The 12,912-nt window shown below is 41.6% G+C and overlaps 1 protein-coding gene across 1 annotated transcript in view; it reads right to left on the bottom strand.

The window, feature by feature from the left end:
* Positions 1-12,912, bottom strand: part of LOC125298402 (complement C3-like) — a 48,612-nt gene that overhangs the window by 33,665 nt on the left and 2,035 nt on the right. Inside the window, exons 3-16 of the mRNA XM_048249110.1 lie at positions 12,866-12,912; positions 11,896-11,966; positions 9,648-9,736; positions 8,737-8,819; positions 8,542-8,629; positions 8,332-8,437; positions 8,123-8,243; positions 7,924-8,039; positions 7,566-7,718; positions 6,625-6,828; positions 6,201-6,392; positions 5,820-5,975; positions 4,853-4,982; positions 250-321 (exon numbers count right to left, since the gene is read on the bottom strand). The exon at positions 12,866-12,912 is cut by the window's right edge and continues 122 nt beyond it. Coding sequence (XP_048105067.1) covers positions 250-321; positions 4,853-4,982; positions 5,820-5,975; positions 6,201-6,392; positions 6,625-6,828; positions 7,566-7,718; positions 7,924-8,039; positions 8,123-8,243; positions 8,332-8,437; positions 8,542-8,629; positions 8,737-8,819; positions 9,648-9,736; positions 11,896-11,966; positions 12,866-12,912 — 1,628 coding nt within the window. The remainder of the gene's footprint in view (positions 1-249; positions 322-4,852; positions 4,983-5,819; positions 5,976-6,200; positions 6,393-6,624; positions 6,829-7,565; positions 7,719-7,923; positions 8,040-8,122; positions 8,244-8,331; positions 8,438-8,541; positions 8,630-8,736; positions 8,820-9,647; positions 9,737-11,895; positions 11,967-12,865) is intronic.

Below are 12,912 nucleotides of genomic sequence, written 5' to 3'. Positions count from 1 at the left end.
CACATGTAATGGATCCCATGTAGTCGTGTGTTTTTTATTTGAAATTGTAATCTGTAATTACTAAACTACTTCGGTGCCTCAGGCCCTTTGCATAAACAATTGAAGTCACCCTTAATGTGTATTGTATGTATCAGAGCTAATTCATCCTGGGCCAAAGAATGTAGGTATGGGGCCCGCGGAGCGCACTTGCACCTGGGCCCACCATTGGTTTGTTACGCCACTGGTTTTTGTGGTTGCATCTGAACTTACTCAGAGAGTTGTGCAGGTCCTGAATGGTGATGGCTCTGCGTCTCCTCTTGGCTGGCTTTGGGCATGTGGGTTCTAAGGACAAGAGAGGAAACTTGTAAATTTATTGAGCCCTTAGTGTTGGTGTTGATCATACCTTTTTGGACCATGTAAACAGCTAAGTGTTAGTAGACTTAGCTAAAGGAGTTAGAGGAGAAATCCTGTGATTTTTCACATAGATATCCATTTCTCAAGGTCACCGAGTACTGTCGGTACGGAAAGAAAATGAAAACAGTTCGGTTTTACTTAGCTTGAGTTGCTGCAGCCAGGAAGCTACAGCGCTACACTCTGGTGGCATGAACATGGGCGCTTTAGGGGCAGCCGTAACCTACTGGTTAGCACTTCGGACCTGTAACCGGAGGGTTGCTGGTTCGAACCCCGACCAGTAGGCACGGCTGAAGTGCCCTTGAGCAAGTCAAGTCAAGTCAAGTCAGATTTATTTTTAAAGCGCATTTAACATGCACATAGTGCAACCCAAAGCGCTCCACAAACAAGACACATAACAACAAGACAAACGATGCCGGATGGAGCGGCGTAGTCGCCAGCATACCCGTGACACCAATACATACAATACAGACAACAAAACAAATAAACAAATAAAAAAGAAAATATATTTAAAAAGGGGGAAGAGTGATGTTAAAATTAGTCCAATTTCCAAACCAGCTGAAAATGTCCAAGGGCAATGATGATCCGTGAAAACTGCGCACAGAGCTGTGTCTTCACAACCGATGCAATGCCAACAAAGTTCTTTAGCAACTGACCAACCCGGTGAATTCACTGGCAGTCTGGAGATAACGTTAACGTTAGAAGCTAGGCCTTGTAGACCGCAGTCTGGAGATGACGGTCGCAATTCGGTGGACTTAACAGCGACCGTTTGTTGCTCCGTGAGATTGCAGCTCTTCACCGTTAACGTTAGTCTGCAGTTGGCAAGGCAGCTCGCAGGTCAGCAACAGCTCGGCGGCCACGGCAGATCTTTCACCGAGTAGCTAGCCTAGGTCCAGCTGTCCCGAGAGATCCCCTCGACCAGACAGTGAAGTGCACTGTTCACGGATGGATGGAAGGATGTCAGAGTCTGCAGTTGGCATGGCAGCTCGCAGGTCAGCAACAGCTCGGCGACCACGGCAGATCTTTCGCCAGAGTAGCCTAGTTTCAGCTGTCCCGAGAGATCCACTCGACCAGACAGTGAAGTGCTGCACCGCTCACGGATAGATAGAAGGATGTCCGATGCCAAGCTAGGGCAAAAGCTAGCCATAGCAAGCTCCCAATGGACAAATGTCAACGACATCAGCTGACTTAGAAGCAGTAAAAAGGACTAAGAATAACACGAAAACTATCAAAAATAGCGTAAATAAATAGGGAAAACATTTAACTAGACAAACCAATACAAAAAATAAACATGACATTACATAAAATTACGAACATTACATAAAAACAAACAAAAACATGATGCCAGACGGAGCGGCGTGTCTCGCCAGCGTCCCCGTAACCTAGCAAGGCACCTAAGCCCTCACTGCTCCCCGAGCGCCGCTGTTGATGCAGGCAGCTCACTGCGCCGGGATTAGTGTGTGCTTCACCTCACTGTGTGTACACTGTGTGCTGTGTGTGTTTCACTAATTCACGGTTTGGGATAAACGCAGAGAAACGCAGAGTCTTGAGCAACTTGGGCGTCAAGCAGAAAGTTGAAAGTCAGTCAACTTTATGGTAATGAGCTATGACGCGGTTCAGCGACCAACGACCAGCAACCAATCGAATAGAATAAAGTATTACGATAGAACATGATCGAACATAAAATTCTGTCACGTCAGAGCAGCCAAAGCTTCCCTATACTTTTTTGACAAGCGTCCTTGACAGGGCGACCAGAGCTTCTTTTGAAGCTCAAGTCGGCGGCGGTGTGTACATACAGCAAAAGATACAGAAAGTCATTCATTTTCAATGGAAGCCGACATCTCTCAGCTGCAAGATGCGGCAAATCCATCAGCGATTCGTTTTAGGCGTCTTGAGCGACCAGAGTGTCAAACAGAAAGTTCAAAGTTGGTCAACTTTATGCTAATAGGCTATGACGCGGTTTAGTGGCAAACGACCAGCAACGTAGAATTCTGCCACGTCAGAGCTGACAAAGCATTAAAAGCTTCGCCGTACCTTGACAGGGCGGCCAGAGCTTCTTTTGCAGCTCAAGTCGGCGGTGGTGTGTACGTACAGTGAGTGTGATACAATTAGCTAAAGGAGTTAAGGCTTAGTGTATTACCCTTAGCTAAATGAGTGTTGAACTTTGCCAAAGGAGTTAAAGGTACAGCAAAGGATTTTACGTGGTTTTAAGCCCATCACATATTTTATTACATTCAACAATCTCGCTATTTTTAATAATTGTGTGTGTGTGTAGCATCTGCACCCAGTATTGAGATGGAGTTAAATATCATTAAGCAAAACCAACAAAGAAGACTATAAATGCTATAAAGGTATTGTAATAATAAAAAAAAAACATTATCATAAAATGTAACAAGAGCGTATTGTAAAAATGTAGAGGAGTAGAAAGTAAAGATAATTGCTGAAAAATGTAACAAAGTAAAAGTCAAAAGTATGCAATATTGATTCTAGTAAAGTACAGATACATGGAACATTTATTTTGTCAAACCATAAAATGGTCTATAGCAATACCTGGGGGGCGCACTTAGACATCATCAGAACTCTTTTTCATCACCTTTCTGACGCCAATTGGACTGTCAACCTTGCAAAGTGTGAGTTCGAAATAACATTTTGAGCGACTTCTCATTGGCAATAGTATTAAACCAACCAACACTATAAAATATTAATTAAGAAGAGCTCTTTTATTTCATTGAGTTAAATCGAAACAATGTAGGCAATTATTAATAATAATTAATCTTGTAGGCTATTTGGGGGCCAGCCTTGATTTTTTATAATCCCGGCCCATAAATTTGAGGATTTTAGGCATAGTGCAAGCCCTAATCTCTGACTGAAAGTGTGCAGAACTTGTGCATTTATATAACAATATTTAATACCTTTTCCCAGTGGTGACACCCCCCCAAATCCCCTCTAAATGTTGGGCTTAAAGGTGCCATTTGTAAGAACTGAGGTAAAAATCTCCAAAAAATGAGCTACACGCATCAAAAGAATGAGAAGAAATAAGGGCGATGGTGTCAAAAAAAAAATGACAAGGTATAGTGCTGCAGAGATATCAACCTGAATTAGCATGCTAAATTACTAGCCACAGCCCGACAGGTGTCATAATACCAGCTTCGGCCATGGGAGGCGGTATGCGGGCAACATAACCGCCAGCCAAACTGCAATACACGTGTCTCGGTTGTTACTCTAGGGTACACCAACTCACTTTCTGGAGGTATACTGCTCCATCTTTTATGGAATGTGGAGTATGAATGGATTTTTTGGCAGACATTAAACATGGCACCTTTATGTACGGAAAAATGTCTGACCTGCAAGTTCACCAAGTTTGTATTGTTTCAGGTAGGGTTCATGTCTATTCATACTGATTAACATTTAAAAATGTAAAAAATAAATAAATGTATATAGTCCCACCTGACTATAAGTCGAAGGACCAGCCAAACTATGAAAAAAGTGTAACTTATAGTTACAATTTTAAAGTCACTTACAGTTAAGTGTATTTATGATCAATACACATAAAGTAAGCTATACCTACACTATCAGTCAAAAGTTTGGGGTCACTTGTCGATTCCACTTCATTATAGACAGAATACCAGCTGAGATCAGTTGCATTGTTTATTTTTCATTGTATATTTTTTGGGCTTTTTATGTCTTTAATTAGATAGGATAGTGGAGATTGACAGGAAGTGAATGGGAGAGAGAGTCGGGGTGGGATCCGGAAAGGACCACGGGGCAGGAATCGAACCCAGGTCGCCGGCGTACGGTGCAGGTGCCCCAGCCAGTCGCGCCACTGCTGGGGCCAAAATCCATTGTTTTTTTTAATTAGGACAGCAGTTCTCAGATTCGTCCAGTGTTCCAAACCTTTACTAATCTGATATCATTTTAAAAGGTTAACTGATCTCAACTGGTGTTCTGTCTACAATAGAGTGGACATTTCTAAGTGACCATAAACTGTTGACCAGTATTATATGCTTAGCTTAAAATAAGTACACCAACAGTACACTTCCCTAAACTTGTTTTTGTGAAGGGCAAGCTCAGACAACTTCAGCCTTTTAGATAGCTAGCATAGTTCGCTAATCACTGATATTTTCCAAGTGACATTACATGACACTTGGTGGCCAGCTATTGTGAGACGAAGGGACACATTTCACCCAGAAACCATTCTGCTGTGGATGGTAATAATAAGATTGGAGGTGAGAGAGAGTTCACAGATCAATTAGACAAATGGGAGAAGCCTCATATCATGCTAGCGCCGCAGACAGCATGCAGTTCTAGCCATCTTTGGTAATGTTTGACCGACATGGTAACAATGGGAGGTTTTTTTGGGGATAAATCACTTATGTTGAAGAAAAAATTCCTTTCCTTTCCTCTGTCAAGTGGCTATGGCATAATCTCCATAGAGGCTGTTTGGTGTGTTGGTGGTGTGTACCTTGGCGTGATTCAGTTCCTCCAGCGGTGCTTGACTGGAAGACGAGGCCGGCGTCAAAGAACACCCCCATGCTGTCCTTACCACTGCCTGCTGTGCATCCTGTGTCATACTTCTCAATGACATCCCAGATCTGTGTTGAGACATAGACAAACAAATCAAAACAGTTAGTGCGAGAGGGAGAGAAAACCAGAGAAAACAAATGTTGGTAGTCGAATGAGCTCCTGTCTAGAATGCAGCCATAGTATTAAATAATAACATGGGACTTCAAGGAAAATTCCGGTATTTAGCACTTTGAGTCCCTTTTCTGGTTTGTTTTGGATGAACTAGAGTGGTGGACACCGAAATTTGATTTGATTATTAAAATCAAATATATCGGCACAATGTATGATTTCCAGCCGTCTTATTTGCTATTGTTTTTTCAGACACCTCACAACCGCGTATAAACTTCCGCTCAATATTTGAGCCTGAAGCATAGACGGTGGTGCAGTAATATCAACGTGCAATGAGTCTTCCAACAGAAATCAATGGGATTTTACAAAATGCCAAATAAAACATGACAGAAACTGTATTTCGCTATGCTACTTGTTTTGGAACACCAACGAACACCACTAACCACTCTGTGAGTTGCACAGTTTTGAAAACGAACGTTAAGGGTTGTTTTAGGACATGTTTGTGCATGCCTGTTGCAGCCACTCTGAAGTAGTAAAAGTGATTCGAAACGAGTCAGAAAAGTCGAGACCGGACCAATCGTCAAAATGTCGGTGTCCACCACTCTAGTTCATCCAAAACAAACCAGAAAAGGGACTCAAAGTGCTAAATACCGAAATTTTCCTTTAATCTGAGACTACAGTGGTAATTCTAATAGAGAGAGCTCCCTAGTCTGCTGGGTGTGCTTATTATTGAGGAAGGACCCTGGTGATACACAAATACTGATTATCTATCTGTTAAGAGGACAAAATGTTGTCACCTTTGTCTGGGTGAGTCTGTGCTTGTTGTTGAGGACGTAGACTCCCTTATCCACGGCCACCAGACCCACTCTGGCCCCTGGGTCTCCGGTGATGGTCAGGCTGAAGCGCTCACGAGGCGAGTAGACGGCAACAGGGCGAGATGGCTCCACTTTCAGCTGAAAGAGTAGGGGGGAGAGGGGATGTCAGAAGTGTTGCTCAGCTTGTAGAGGAAACATTTACTAACAACACAATCACCAGGGGTTCAGTAATACAGGGAACACACATGCTGAAGAATTTATATAACCACTACTGTGCAGTTGAGTCACTTTGGATAGAACTTTGTGATAAATGAATAAATGTTAATAGGGAAAAATGTAAAAAATGAAGGGAAAGATATGTACCGTTCCCATGCAGGTGTCCTTCACGTCCACCCAGACTGAGTCAGACACCACTTCAGTAGAGCCCACATGATAGTAGGCCACGATACGGAAGGAGGGGACCATATCCTTGGTCACTGGTAAGGACAAAGTCACAAGAGCCTGGCCCTGTCTCTTGAACCTCTCAGCTTGCACAAGTTGCCCTTTAGTTAGGATCTGTTGGAGATAGAATTTAACACACACACACACACACGCAGGATTAGTTATAGAGATAGAATAGATAGAATATATGCACACATGTAATTCAAATCTTGTGTTTCTGTTTGTGTGTGTGCATGTGCATGTGAAAATGAAAACACCTACATTTATTTATTTGAGTCTGTTTGTGTATGTTTGTGTGTGTGCATTTATGTGTTTGTGTGTGTGTGTGTGAGGAGATGACACCTACTAGGTACGTGAAGTCATTATTCTGGCCTCCAGGACTTCCTCCCAGGTTCAGGTTGACCTTGAGCTGATCTCCGATGGTCAGCTCTGCTGCATCCACACCAATGTGCAGATAATTCTTGGAACCTCCCTTGGACACATACGGTAATGCTCTCATGTCCGCTCTAGCCTGTTGACCATCTTTGAGACCAGGGGCCTTTGTGATCACCTATAAAGTACAAACAAAACAAAAAACAAACACACGATCACCTCAAATGTGTGCTTGTGATTTATAATGGGCACAGGACTGTGCAGTGAGTAACCTTCACCTTCTACCAGTCTTTAGAACTGAGCTAGTAACTGCTGCTAGCACATATTTGTTTTGTCCTCCCTGATAACATGCCTACTTCCTTTGCTAAAGCTGGAGTATTGAGCCCAGTGTTACCCAAAGGACATGGAGAGCCTGTAACAAAAACGTGATGATGTAATTATCTAGGTTTAAAACATGAATTTTGAGAATTTTACCCAGCCTTTGCAGGTTGCCCATTGAAAGGTACTGAGGAGGAGGGTTGTAGAAATGTGACTCAAAAGTGATGCAGGAGAACTATGAATTCTGTACAACAACTAAATTACATACAACAAAATACTGTAACTAAACGGGCAACCACTGTTAGTGATGGGCAAATGAAGCTTTGGTGAACCACTGAACCACAGCAGTGTGAACCTAGCGACACTAGCTGAAAAGCAAAAAGATGGCCGCCACACATACATTTTCAACATAAAGTCCTTAGCAAACCAATATTTTTGGTTACATATACTGGTTTGGGTAAGGACTTTTATGTTGAAAAATCTACATGTGGCAGCCATATTGGATTTTTTCATTAGTGTTGCTAGCTTCACACTGCTGTGGTTTAGTGGTTCAATGCTTCATTTGCCCATCACTAACCACGGTCACCTAAGACTTACAATGATTGGCAGTTGGGAAGCCCCACCCTGCGTGTTGATGGTGGCTTTGGCCATGCCGTTGGAGCGAGTGGAGCTCATCACTGATTGACCAGGTGTCGTCACCTCCACATCCACTTTGTCAGCAGGTGAGTTGTCTGGATTGGTCACCAAGACCTGTAGGGGGCCAAGCAGATTTAGACACACAAGCAAACAAATTACAGATTATAAATAGTATTAGTTGGCAGTCACCAGTGGACAAAGCCAAATTATTTGTGTCTGTTCTGAATCAGACTGCCTTTAGTATTTTTAGTATTTCAGTAAATTTCAGAGCATTTCAGCAGAAGGGACTACACAAATCAAATGGTGACATTTAGCTTACCGAAACATCAAAGGGCATCCCTGGCTTGAAGTATTTGGGTGTCTTCTCGAAGTGAATGGTGTATGGGGAAGTGACTATCGGTATGCCTCTCTTGTGGGCTTCCACCATCTCACTGCCTGGGAAACAACCATACAGTCACTCAGACAGACAGACAGACAGACTGACAGGTGGAAAGATAGATAGATAGATAGATCTTTACCTGTCTCTGTTAGGACACTAACAGACACATAGAGGGAGGATCCAACCAGCTCGTTGATGTTGGGGAAAGTTTTTGTGATGTGCTCTTTCTTCAGTACTGCTTTGCCTTTCCCATTTCTTATCTGTAAGTGCATCGTATACACCATCACACTGTGGGTCTGCATTGGTGTGTGTGTGTGTGTGTGTGTGTGTGTGTGTGTGTGTCCTCACCTCTACCCTCTGCAGTGACGCTGCCAAACTTCTCTTCTCATCCTCTTTGGTACTGACTCCAAACGCCACAAATCCAACTCCAGTCACCTCCTTCCCATACAAATACCTTACACACAAAAACATGTCCCTTACAAAGACTAAAAAGTCACCAATGGCTGAAAAAAGAACAAAAGTAGAAAAAAGAGGCCCCTCATTCTGCATGCAACCAACCTGGCAACAATGTCAACTGTCATGTCTTGATCGTCAACATAGAAGAAGGCTTTTCCTGGGGTCAAGGACACTTCAAAGCTGGGTAGAACTACATAATAAAACCAGATAGGTAAAAGAGAGAAAGATATTTATTTTTTATCTAATCTGTTTGACTGTAGATGCTATGCATCATTTGTCCACTAGATGGCTCCTTACCATATTCTTTGACCTCAAAGTCAGCAGTGAAGTTTCTCTGAGGTGTAGCAACAAATCTTGTTACCACCTTCCATGTTCCAAAGCTTTCAGATGAGAAGAATGGGAGTTTTGTATTAATGTGTTCTCTATTCAGCATTTATTTGTATTTGTATTGTATTCAATATGCACTTCTGTCTTGACACAGTTTTCCTCTTGACAAACTCAGGGGTCCATTTCCCAAAAGCCTAGTTGCTAACTATGATAGCAACTACCTTGGTAGTGTCACTGGCAAATGTGAGTCCGTAGATTTAAGTTATTACATTACATTACATTTTTTGGGCTTTTTTGACTTTATTTGGACAGGACAGTGAAGAGTGACAGGAAGTGAGTGGGAGAGAGAGAGAGATGGGGAAATGGCCGCAAGTCGGATTCGAACCTGGGTCCCCGTGGGCACTCAGACCCGTACAAGGTGCAGGCGCCGCAGCCTGCTGCACCACAGCTGACGCATTTGTAACCAAAGTGACTAACAGCATGGTAAACAGTTTAAAATTTTTAAAGCAATTCTCTCAACAATTCTAGGGCAATTTAAAAAAGGTAGAGTACACTTAAGCTTCATATTAATGTCACATCACTTTTTTAATTTTGGAAAATTAAAAGTTAGTTCTTACTAAAATGTGACCGAAATACAATTGAATATCAGTTGACTATTTCTGTATCAACTCAAATCTGGCAGTGACGCTACCATGGAAAATGCATCTAACTTAGGAACTATTTTGGGAAATGCACCCCAGATAGACAAATTACTTAATTAGGCTGACCTAAAGTAAACTATTAGATATCATAAACCTGATATTTTAGTAATTTAGTAAAAAAAGAAGCTTTTATACGTCAATGGGGTCAATGCCAATCCACGTTTCATGTAGACGACTTACCTGACAAGTTCAGGCAGCTTGTGTTCTCCAGACTTGATTCCTCCTTTTGGATAGATGACCTCTTTGCTGATTGTTATTCCATCTGGAGTCTGTGAAGGTTAAACAATTTGCTTCACTTCCTTTCTGTAAATGCTGTTTTATTTGTATTTACATTCATGTCCATATTATGGACCCTTTCAACAATAAAAACAAAAATAATGCTTGAACGTTCTATTTGGGCCCCAATCTACTTCCTCTGCATTAAGATAACATATGGAATGTTAAAAAGGAAGTCTTGTGGGGCCAACTATGATGCTGATAATGGAACTCTCTTGAAAGGGTCTATATTTGTCTGTAACTGGTAGTGCTCTGCCAGCCTAACAGCATGCGCTGTAGTGGAATAAGTAACCACAAATCACCATCTAGTTTGTATATTACTGATATATTGCCCTCCTGTTGGTTTGTGCTCTTCTGGGGTGCGTTTCCCAAAAGCATAGTTGCTAACCTGTGAAAATTGCATTGCAACCAACAAAGTGGCTAACTTAGTTAGCAACTATGCTTTTGGGAAACGCACCCCTGTGTAGTAAGTAAACACAGAGTGTCCGGACTCAGCAGTTATTACAGGTGGACCAAACACACCCTCACCACTACCCAGGCCCGGATCTAGGCTGCTCAGATTGGGGGGAGGGGGTAAATAGAAATTTGGGGTGGGCACAATGAATACCCACCCCGACACACACACACACACACACACACACACACACACACACACACACAAACAAAGCATTTACACTACGCAACAAATCCGCTCAGTTTCACCTACAAATGCCTTACTTGTCACCTTAAAACCCTTATTTAATAGCAAACATGACATATTACATAGAACTGTTAATCATAGAACTGATTTTAATATTTACAGATATCTAGGCTATATTTAACATTTATTTTCTATGTGGCCTGTTATGAAATCATGTATTGAACAATTTAAGCACAGTTCAGCTTTAAGAAACTCAAATAGTCTATTTTGTGATCATTAAGGCTACTTTGACAAACTCTTAGCCAGCTGATTTTAATATTTATAGTTATCTAGGTGATATTTGTAACATTTATTTTGTATTTGGCCTGTTATGAAATCATGTATTGAACAATTTAAACATACTGTGAAACCTGAAGCTCAAAGTTGGAGACATGCATTTAGACATTGCTGCAAATGTAAAACCGGATTACTCTGGAATGTCTAACTGTACAGGGGAATGCTTTACACCTTTGTATTCGGTAAGGTCTGCTGTTTCTTCTGATATATGGTTTGTCATGTGTTCGGGAAAAATTCGGGGGAATGCGGGAAAAGTATTCCACCGAGATGAATGGGTATGGGCGCAGAATGTAACATGAATTAAATAAGTTACTTTTCTCGCGAACCGTTTACCACAACAACTTGCGGCTAACATTGTTTAAAAGGTGAGAAAAAGCTCTTTTGTGTGATGTGATACACATGTAATATCTGTGTGAAGAGTAGGCTATCAGGAGTAGGCTAGTTCAGCAAAGAATGGGTTAATATTGGGCGCACTTTCTTTCTTGCCGTGCGCTGTCACATTCTCCACTGCGTAAAAGACATAATTAATTTGCGTTGTGAATGCTAAGCTTAATTTGACAGGCCATAGGCTAAATAAATAAATAGTCGGATGCAAAGCAGAATATAGAAAGAAAGGGGCACCAAGGCCACAGTGGCCTATGAACCTCCGATTTTCAAAGGGACATCACGGCCAGCGCCAAAGGGCAGCGGCGTGGCGCCCGTAAAATTCCCACCCTGCTTATAACACAGTTAAGGAATGACCAATGTTAACAAACTAACTGGCTAGATCACCTTAGAAAGCTAACATGCACACTACCGGTAAATGTCTTTATTTAAACCAGCAACAAGAATCTATATTACATCTAGTAGCCTATAACCTTTATGGAAATATAGCTAAGCCCTCTCTACTGAAGTATGAAACAGCAAGTGATGCACACAGTGTGGAATGGTAGGGGAACGCTGCTGCTCCGGTATTTATACTATCCAACCAGCAAATCAGCACCCTCGAAATTCAGACGGAACAAATTAGAAAAGTGTGATTGGCAGATTCAATAGCTGTCAATTAAAATTGACCAATTTGGTGGGGCAGAAGAAATATTTGGGGGGGCATTGCCCCTCCCAGCCCTATTCTAGATCCGGCCACCATGCACACACACACACACACACACACACACAAATAGCTGGTTGTAAACATACCATGATCTCCACAGAAATACCACTCTCTACTGGGTGCAGGGCAGGATTGAGTGAGAACACTCTGTACATAACTAGAGAGACAAACAAATAAACAACAACAACAAACATAACACAAAAAGTAAACACAGGTCTAGTAAATGAATATAGCAGAAACAAAAACTACAAACGGGTCATTAGACTTGTAAAGACTGCTGTTCAGACCCTGAAGGAATTTATTTTCTGTTCATTGTTTTTTGTGAGTGTGTTTCTACTTATTTCAGTAAGGAAAATAAATCAAGAGCCTATGTTGAGTACAAATATGTCTTCTGAAGGCTTAAACAGAGCCCAGCCAAAAATTCCAATAAAATTTGTATCAACTTTGAGGGACAGCTATGACCATGCAGGATTATCCAGACCAAGCGTGACGATTTTGCTACATACTATTCCTATTTATGTACCAGCATGCAAAATTTGAGCCTTCTACATGGTTTAGTTCTTGCGCTGTGGGCTTGTGAACTTTGACAAAAAAAAGAGGCCGAACAAAATCGACACCCCCCTCCCCCTGTAAAACTGGCTGTATCTTGGAAAGTATTGATCTTACGATCATAAGAGTCATTTTGCAGTGTGTCTCCTGGGTAACATAGGTACACCTGGCAATTTTTTCAGAATTTTTTGAGACCTAAGTGCGTGGGCCCTGGTTGAATTGACGTGGAATGACCCAAACATAACACAATAAGTAGACACAGGCCTAGTGAATGAATATAAACATAGACAAACAACAACACCATTATTGGCATTATTTTAAATAAATACCTATAAATAACTATGAAATAATTTATTGACGGGGACAACATGCATAACAATGACTTTAAAACAATCTGTGAATAAAAAGTGAATAATAATGAACAAAACTACTGTATCTTCCCACACCTATGCTTGAAGGTCTACACACAATCTACTGTATTATTAATTCATGCAAATATAGACTCACCTGTGCTTGAAGGTGTGTATATGGTCTTGTCTGTCTGCACAAAGATG

The sequence above is a fragment of the Alosa alosa genome, chromosome 7, assembly GCF_017589495.1.
Source record: "Alosa alosa isolate M-15738 ecotype Scorff River chromosome 7, AALO_Geno_1.1, whole genome shotgun sequence".
Classification (NCBI taxonomy): Eukaryota; Metazoa; Chordata; class Actinopteri; order Clupeiformes; family Clupeidae; genus Alosa; species Alosa alosa.
Note: the sequence above shows the minus strand (reverse complement) of the source record. Positions and strands in the feature narration are given on the sequence as shown.